The 9529-nt window shown below is 42.5% G+C and overlaps 1 protein-coding gene across 1 annotated transcript; it reads right to left on the minus strand.

Annotated features, from left to right (window-relative positions):
• Positions 1 to 362: 362 nt before the first annotated feature.
• LOC146469817 (uncharacterized) lies at positions 363 to 8498 on the minus strand. Its single transcript, XM_085122818.1, has 7 exons — positions 8266 to 8498; positions 7228 to 7347; positions 5820 to 6018; positions 4657 to 4754; positions 3167 to 3473; positions 2558 to 2672; positions 363 to 1514 (listed from the first exon to the last, which is right to left on the minus strand). Exons 2-7 carry the CDS (start codon positions 7333 to 7335, stop codon positions 1064 to 1066), a joined length of 1278 nt encoding a protein of 425 aa, XP_084978944.1. The 5' UTR covers positions 7336 to 7347; positions 8266 to 8498; the 3' UTR covers positions 363 to 1063.
• Between the last annotated feature and the right edge of the window lie 1031 nt (positions 8499 to 9529).

A 9529-nucleotide genomic window follows, 5' to 3' on the forward strand; every position in this document is an offset into this window, starting at 1 on the left:
ACATGAGATGATAGATAGTCAACGAGGCGCGAAGCGCCGAGTTGGCTATAATCATCTCATATCCAACAAGCGCGAGTGGAATAATTGTTTTATTAAAAACAATCAAGTAATATTGGTAGGCCTTGCTGATTTCCTTTTCAAGAGTAACCAGAAAACAATTTATGATCGCTACTTCTCGGGCATGGTATAATGGCTCATATACCATGGCCGCTAAGCCAATCAAAACCCTGGAATTGCATTGTACAAGGATCCAGTTTTTAATAATTGCTGTAAGGTTGTAGCATGCCCGAGAAATAGCGACCATTAAATTGTCTTCTGGTTCTTCTTGCAAAGCGAAATCAGCAAGATCTAGCAATATTTCTGGACTTATTTTAATTAAACAATTATTCCATTCACGCTGGTTGGATATGAGATGATTATAGCCAACTCGGCGCTGTGCGCCTCGTTGGTTATCATCATATCCAACGCACGCTCGTGGAATTATTTCTCCGGAGCTATTCATCCCGTACAATGAACCTTGATGAATGTTTCTTATCAATGTAGAAGTAAAGAATGGATGATGTTCCATGTTTGTTTGTCAATTTGGCTCGACAACTAGCAATCAACCTCAGGGCCCCGCTTCGTAAAGCTTCATTTTCTATCCGTTAGAGACAAAAGATCTATAATGAACAAAAATCCAGTGGCGTGCGCTAAAAGCAAGACCATAATAAAACAATTATCCTGCTCAATGTTTCAGAATATCGCCTGATTTTAGCCAACTCGGCCGATAGCCTCGTCGGCTGCGATACAAAAGTCGAACGGGATATGCGCGAGGAGGGGCGGGGAGGGGGGATGAGGCTCCTCTCTAAGCTAAAAAGCCGGTTTATAGAGCTTATTCCATAAGCTCGTTCTTAAGCTTAAAAATCAAAAGAATACTTTACCTTGAACGAGGCAAGAAGGGCTAATTTGAATATAAACATAAAGGAAATTAAAATGGAAGCCAATTTGGCATAAGGTTTCTTGGCTATCACAATAACAATCCTGCAGGCTGCAGTTAGACGTTTTTAAGAATGCATATATGTGGTCAATTTTTCACAATGTTCTGTTCCGGGCCAATGGGAAATGAAGCGGTCGTATTCTCGGTTCCAACCTCCGTAATAATCAGCGTATCGTGCTCCCTGTACCCGCCCGCTCCGGGATGTCCCTCGGGAACTGCAATCATGGGCTCCATGGTGATCACCATACCAGGCTCTAAAACTGTGTCCACGTGTTCCAGGAACTCTAGGCCCCAGTCCCTTCCGTAGTAGTGACTAAGAACGCCCGTGGAGTGACCGTAGCCGATCACACGGTACTGCAACATGTCGTGTTCCATGTAGATTTCATTCAGCTCCCGCGCAACATCGCTACAGCGCATGCCTGGCTTAACTATCTCCAGCCCCTTGCGGTGAACCTTGTTGTTGACTTCCCAGAGTTCCATGTGGCGGTCTGATGGCACGTGATCGTAGAATAGCGTCCGTTCCAAGGCTGAGTAATTGCTGTTGGTCGAAAAGAAAGAAATTGCTAAACTTATCGAAAAGTGACGGCAAAGAACACAACGCGTGCTTTGTAGTTTGTCAGCAAAAAGCAAGCAAAAGGAGGATTATACTTTCGGCGAAGGACGCTCCAAGCTAGTGGACGAACCACGAGAAGCATAACTGTTGAATTTTCGGACATGACCAAGCGAAATAACTTTTTTTGCCGAAATTCGTCTCACTACTGGCATCGTATTCGTTGGCCGGCGTCCGATGTTATTTGAGGCCCACTTAAACTGAAAAAAATCGGAGTAAATAACTCGAATAACACACACAAAAGAAAACAATTAACACTAGCACTTTACTTTGCGAGGTGACCTGACGGCATACTGGAAAGTCAAAAAATACAATAATTTACTTGTGTTTCGTTTGTTCTTCGTATCTTTCGGGGGGGGCCGCCATTTTGAACAATTAACGAAAGGTCGACTAACGTGAGGATTAAGACCGAGTTTTCTTCGGAACGGTGTCGAAAATGTCTGACGATTTCCGAAACTTACAACTTGGTTCCAAGACCGAGCCTGAATTATTCAAAATAGCCTCAGCTCGCAGTATAGACACGAACTAGAACAAAGGGAAATAATCATTTTTTTTTTGAGGACCCTGTGTTTTGCGTTAAAACAGAGTTAATCTGGCCAACTGAATTTCGTCAAAGGCAAATCACTGGTTGAAAAAAACCTTACGAACTTTAAACCATACTTGGATAAAATGGACGACTCCTTGGTCAACGTCTTGCATGAGAACCATAGTGATAAAATAAAGGAAAACAACTAACATTGTGATTTCTTTTTATTTTGGCCTAACCAAAGGTATTTGTGGATGGGTGGGGGTGGGGTCTTTTTTGTTCGCAAACCTGGGTGTTCGAATGTTTTTTTCCTCGGGGGAAGCGGGGGGAGGGGGTGATAAAATAACAATGCCTAGGGGGAGGGTGGGTACTAGGTACTGCTGGAATTGAAGGAAGGCGCTCAGGGATGCACTGAGACATCAAGGAAAATCACGAAGTCGCGTACCCTGCTATCATGGGAAAGCAGTTAAGACTGAGAATATCTCCCTTTTGAATCCGTCGACTTGTGGGAAAGTTATGAGCTCCGTCTGTATTCACACCTGACTGTAGCCAAGACCAAGCTGGAAATCAAGAATAAAAAACGAATTACTGTATAGCTTATGCTCAACTGGTTTACTGTGCGTGAAAAGCATTCACATTTCTTTAGGGAAACCGTCACAAAGGTGTCAAAAACATGTCAAACAGTCAGCGAACCTTTGTCACGTGGCAACGGTATAAAGCGCAGCAAAGCAAAACGTTCCGGGGTTTAACCTGGATTCAAAGCTTTCAAAACTTTGAAAGTCGTTGTATTTCAATAAACAGTAACAAATATCTTTAGAAGTTTGCGTTACACGGTCGATACATGGAAGTCTTGAAGCGAGGACAGGGAAAAGGGGAGAAGTGTTTCCACGAATTTGAGAGTCGTTGCAGCTTGCAATGGCGGCTCTTGTGGGGGAATATATTATAAAACATTTGCATGTTAAGTGATTCTTTGGATTAAGCCTCGTTTGCAAGCCAGTTCTAGTTCAATACCGAGATTACGAATACCATCTATTATAAGGGGATGAAAACTTACTATCTCTGATATCGACTTGAGGAAACGAGGAGGATATTTCTCGCGCCATGGTACTATTTGCAGCAATAACGACCTCGAACTCCGGCACACCCTCATGTAGGGCCTTTATGGCGGCATAAGCCCCAAGCTCTGCTATCCGAGACCCCTGACGAACAATCTCAATTTCTTCTGCCGATTTGATTCTTCGAATCTGCATAGCCGCGTCTGCAACGTCTACGAACTTGGCCTGCGGTAATGCTTCTGAGAAACTCTGGAGGGATACTCCCAAATCCGGGAACTCTAAACCCACTGTCTTTGCAGATTGGAGCTGATGATATGAAAATAAGTTGGATTAGCGACAACACGATCTTAGGGGGTGTTTACATGATACCGGCGCGACTTTCATTCTGGTACGAGTTCACTCCAGTTCCATCTTGTGACTCTGTATTCGTTTACATGATACAAGCAGAAAATCTCATACTAGAGCGAGTCATACTGGTGCGAGTTCACTCCGGTAACTGTACCGGAGCGAGATTTTCTTTCCGGTACGAAAACTCATTCCGATGCAGGAAATCACTCTCTTGGGAGTCTGGAACGGGTAGAGCATGCTCATGATTCGACATCCAATCCAATATGGCGTCAGCTGGGCGTCACAAACACGTTTGTCGACATGAAGTGTCCATTCATGTAAACACGGTATGAAATCACAATGTCATACCGGTACAAACTCGCACCGGGGCGAGTTTTCACATGTAAACACCCCCTTATATGGTGTGTATGTATGTGTGTGTAAGGTTTGGAATAGTGGGGAGGGGAGGGGAGGACAATTTAGGGCCGACCTCGACGTCAAAAGTGTTAAATGCACTCTTCCAAACTCTTTGCTTACTGCTCTTCGATGAGACTGTGAGTGTCGAATCAAAACAACAGTTATGTTTGTTTTTTGAGCACGCATATCTAGAACTGGTGGTACGCGGGGCGATTTTAAATGCGTTGTAATGCCGTTGAGGGAAAATGGAAAATCGTCAGTGAAAATCATCCACGTGATATATAGCGCGTGGATAATGTGTGAGAAAACATATTGCAACTTTTTGAATTGTCTACAAACTTTTTTTTTTTTTTTTTTATTGAATTGTTTACAAACTTGCAACACAGTTTAAGTAATCACCGAATCAGGCAAAATCGTTCGCTGGAACTCCTACGTGCGCTATTGATTGCACGGTGTCGATTTTAACAACTACAACCGTTAACGTTATATAGGAGACTACCGGCATAACAAGTGTAGAACACTCGCTTGGCTTAACAGAAAGGCACCAGGAATCTTTGTAGCTCTTCTTTATTATTTAAGGACTGGTTCTTCACTGTATTAACTCTACAACAATTGTACTCAATTCTACATCTTTTTCCACAAGTATCACTCAAATCACGCCTTAATTTATAGTGTGCTGTAAACATGTTTACGACTGTAATTCAACCAAGGCCATTAGCTTCACAACACAAGTACCTGCCTTTACCTGTTGCTGAACGGCGTAGAAAAAATTATCCTTTTGCCAGTTGGTATAACTTATGTTGCCACCGGTTGTACGTCTCCATGGGTATCCGTAGTCAACCGCTGTCAAAAAAGAAAAAAAGTAACAAATGAAATAAAGGGCGCTTTCCATTTGCTATAATGCACCAGTCAATTGAAATCCCCCCCCCCCCGATCCCCGGGACATAGCGGGGATTTTACGCGGCCGTAGCCGTGATTTAACGCTCATTTAACTACCCGTTGGCCCCGGGGGGCGGGGAAATTAACAAAATGTCGGTTTGATCGGGGCCATTGACCGGAAGCGGGGGGAAACAGCGGGGATTTAACATGAAGGAACATTAAGCCGAGCCCTTGTCCTTCTTATTTTTGTGATTTTAAATAGAAACAGTCACAAACGTCTCCATAACTAGGTATGTGACTTAGTTTAATTTAATTATATAGATAATTAAATGGAGCTTAGTTTATAAGACGTTTGAGTTAAGGCGGGTACACGCACTAGAATCAGATTAAAATTTAGTCCCTCAAGATGGTATATTCCGCGTGCTATGTGGCTCGTTAGCAACGGTTTCGTGTCGTTATCCAAGAAGAGTGGATGCACAGGACGAGCAACCCGACGCAAGACAAGACCTCAACTCGAATCACAGAGGTAAGAAATGAGCTCGTTATATGACTGTGCTGAACCACCTGTGCCGGTTAGATACTAAATCAAAATCTACCTTGTGCTGACAATTTAAAAATTTAAATGAAAAATCTGATGATACCACGCTAAATTGTTACTTCCGTCACAATGTCGATTTTTACTAACAAACCCAAACTGATTTTTATTTTATTTCGTTCTGAAGTACGGTACTGATGCCCCCCTATACGGGGCTTTTAACAGTCTACTTAACCCCGGGGGCGGGGAAATTACAAAATACAAATACTACAGGTACTAACAGGACTCCATAGCACCCGGTACAGGTACTGATGTTCACTGTATTGTACAGTGCTACAGGTACAATATGGGGTGTGACCCGGGACAGTATACATAGTCTTACACCAAGTGCTGGCCGCGAATATGATGATGACGAGGGAGCCGGATTGTCCTAATTACGCTCCTCTCCCATTCCCACCCCACTAATATTAGAGTGAAGATTGACACATACTTACATGGTGTAATGGTGACTGCCTTTTCATCTGTGACGATCAAACCGTATTGTCGCCCCATCGAGCAGTACAGGAAATCACTGAAATAGTATATGTTGTGATACGATGTAAATACGCATGCGTCCATTCCTTCCTGTTCCATGTGGCTGCGGATTCTGCTCAGACGACGATCCATTTCTTTTGGAGAATAGAGTTGCTTGGACTTAATTAAAAAGCAGAACAGTGTAGAGTAAGACATTTAATCTTTTGGATGAGTATGATTTAGACGAATAGTAATTTCCAAATAATGTGTTCTTGTGCTTTCGCTGAGATTAAATGCGGATAAATTGTCGGCCACTGTAATTACGTTTGGCAAGCTGAATAGAAAACTGGACAAAATCGCACAACGAGCCTAAACATGGCCCACACGGCCGGAGCTTAAGGACGGTGCTTCCTAATACAGAAGTGTTTTTGCACAGTTAACTATTCGGGAAAAGCAGATTTTAGTATGGGCTACTGGAATCCAGAAATAAAATTGGGGGTAACGGGGCATTTTTTTAGAGACAATTAGGCAACAATTAGTAAAAACAGTAAAACGCAAAGCAATGTATGAAGCTTCCTTCAAATTGAAGCTTTGTTTTCTATAAAAAAAAAAATGCATGGTTACCCCCAGTTTTCTTTTTGAATACCAAAAGCACTTGCTAAGTTCTGCTTTCTCCGCATAGTTTAAAACTGCGCAAAAATATCCCTGTATTAGTAGGTACCACCCATAGGACTGGCCCGAGTAGCTCGAGATGCGCGGTAACAAAAGTAGGCCCCGGTTTCTATAAGAACTAGGAACAGTGCCCCCCCCCCCCCCCCCCATGGTTTGGATGCTAATTATCGCAGGGTTACCCCTGGTTGTATGACCCCGGTACCCATTTATACACCAGGGTGAAGAGATACAATGCATGTGTAGTAACGCCTAGGGAAAAAACACGTCAATGCAGAGATCAACGTAGCCCGTCTCTAGCCGCCGATTTTTCGATCTTTCGTGGAAAATCCGATTGACAGTCTGACGCGCTTAGCACTTCACCAGCGGCACTCCGCATAAAAGTAGTACTTCCTCTTCAATAGTGCAAGCACGAGTATTTTGGCAAGGGGCGCCTTCTTATTGAATTCCAAAATCTAAGTCAAAAGACTTGTATTTTTATTGAGGGCATACAGTGAACAGTCGGACGGCAAACGTTTATAGCTAAGCATTTAATACCGATAAAATTGTCGGAAGGGTTAGGCTGTGAGGCTAAACCGTTTTTGGATTTTCGAGAGGGTGGTGGTGGTTTTCACCTATAAGTGTTTGGCAGACATTTTTCGAGATGTCAAACTCGACTACAACAACCACAAGCTAACCAAACCCGTACGAGCGGCGAATTAGTTAATTAATTGTACGTACCTTCTCGCCATTGTGAAGTTTGAGTGTACGCGGGAAGTAGTCGTGTTTAGCGCGCCGAAATGATGGTGCTACAAATTTGCTTAGCTTGTGCAAAAGCGACGATCTCATTGCGTTGGGAATCTGAAAAAAATATATAATATATATATTGGAAGTCATTATTGAACAGGATGAAAAACAAGCAAACAAACAAAAAACAAAAGGGGGACCTGACTAAAATGATATTTCATCGCAGGTATAAAGATGTCCGTGTACCAAATCCCGTTCCCGATTTCCTGTCCTCGATTTTGCATTCCATCTCCCCGTTCCAGATTTTGCAGTCACTTTGTACTTCAAGAACGCTTGCTCAGGGTCTGTATAATACGGTATTTGTTTTCCTTTCAGAAAAATGAGCAAGTTCAAGAATTGCATATTTATAACTTAAAATGGTATTTTATTGTACATGATTCAATAAATAACGACAGTTCGTAAGATAGACCAGTTCTCCGTCGCATCAAAACTGCCAGTTAATCGATGAAATTTAATCAAATCAATCTCGTTAAAAGGTAGCGTGATAATCAGACCAGCACGCAATGCCGGAGTAACAGACCGAATCCACAGCCGAAGTCGTAGGGCAGCCAGAGCCGACTCAAACATGTCAAAGAGGAATGGTTTGCTCATTACAAATGATTTGAAACAGAAAGAATTGTCGCTTGGTGGTTGTATGCAAAAAATATTTTGATTCGATTGTTATCGGTGCCCTGATATCGGTGTTCGGAAGGCCTCGTGAGACATTAACCTGTCTAGTTACTTATCTTTTCATATAAGGCATTCGAACAGACCATAGTGTATTAGCTATTGCAAATATGCCTTTAAAAGGCTACTAAACGATTTGGGAAACAACATTTTAAGGGTTTTGTATCAGGCTGCCCCTGGCCCTGATAGTAATCAAAGATATGTATTGTCTATATATGCAAACTACTTCAAACTTTTAAATTAAACACGGTGTAGCAAGGAAGCAAAAATTTAACCTATTGGCGAGACAAAAATGCATCGACCTACCTTATTCGTTTGAGCAAAGTGAAGAAACTTGTTGCATCTGACGGCACAAATCCCCACTACACAACCGTCAAACGACTTTGTGTTCTAAGCTCCACTGGTGTTGCGTTACATATAAGGCTGTTGCATGTGCATAAATTAGGCGGTGCTTGCGCAATTGAAAAGACGGTAAAGGCGTTCTGTTTGTGAGGTATTTTATTGATGAAAAGTTAGGTTGTTTGTTTTGTATACTAGGCTTTTAACAGATTTTCCTAGTCCTTCGATTAAATCTTATTATTATTTTTATTTTCTGATTTGCCTTCTTTTTTAGCATGAACAAGTTTGAATGACAACTACCGTGAATTACAATGAAAAAGGCAATTCAGATTGATGACAGAAACAGACACGATTTCCACCAAGTTCAAGTTTTCCACCAGTCCTCGATCTCCTTCATTAGTTGAGCTCAACGCGAAACATGAATCCGGAAATCGACTTCCTTGAAACACTCCGTTTGAATTCCCAGGTCCTTTTCAGTACCTTTTTGACCCTTTTTAGAATACAAAAACGGTTGAGATTGTGCACCCATCACACCGCGCAAACTGGGAGCTGGGGGCGGGGGGGGGGGGGAGAGGAGGGGGGGGGGGATGGTTCTCCAAACCCTGACCGTATATAGGGGATGAACCCCCCTCCCCCCGCCCCGGGTCATTGGAACCTTTAGATTTGAGTATGATAGAGTAAAAGTACGACTTTCAGATTCCACCCCCAACACTCTCGCCTCCTCACACAAGGAGACCGTAGAAACAAGATTGGAGTGACAAGTGATTACTTAAAGCATGCAATCTGCATGGATTTGAAATGCCGTACTTGTGCTTGATCTCGTAAAATCGTAGTCGACTCCCAAGGCCTCTATTTTGTGAATCCGTATTACAACCATCTACCTCAAATAAGCGCCCCCTCCTATGGCCAAAATTAAATAAACGCCTTCTTCAATTAAGGTTTTAAGAGGTTCGAAGAAGAGATAAAAGAACGAAAATGATTTTTGAAACACCAACAGACTGGAGGAGCTTATGACCCTCTTTTCTTGCTTTGCGGTATTCACCAAGGATCATGTTCGCTAGTGGTCCCGCGCGACAGGCATTATTCATGCACATAAGCTCCTGCAGACTGTTAATACCCACGCAAGAGCACCCCAGGTTTCTAGTGGACTAACTTGGTATCCGTCTATTAATTATTAACTACAAATTCTAAATTTAAAACTTCACTTAATCTTCAGTATTTCTTATTACTC

This window comes from Pavona decussata, unplaced genomic scaffold, assembly GCF_977016875.1.
Source record: "Pavona decussata unplaced genomic scaffold, jaPavDecu1.1 SCAFFOLD_117, whole genome shotgun sequence".
Taxonomy (NCBI): domain Eukaryota; kingdom Metazoa; phylum Cnidaria; class Anthozoa; order Scleractinia; family Agariciidae; genus Pavona; species Pavona decussata.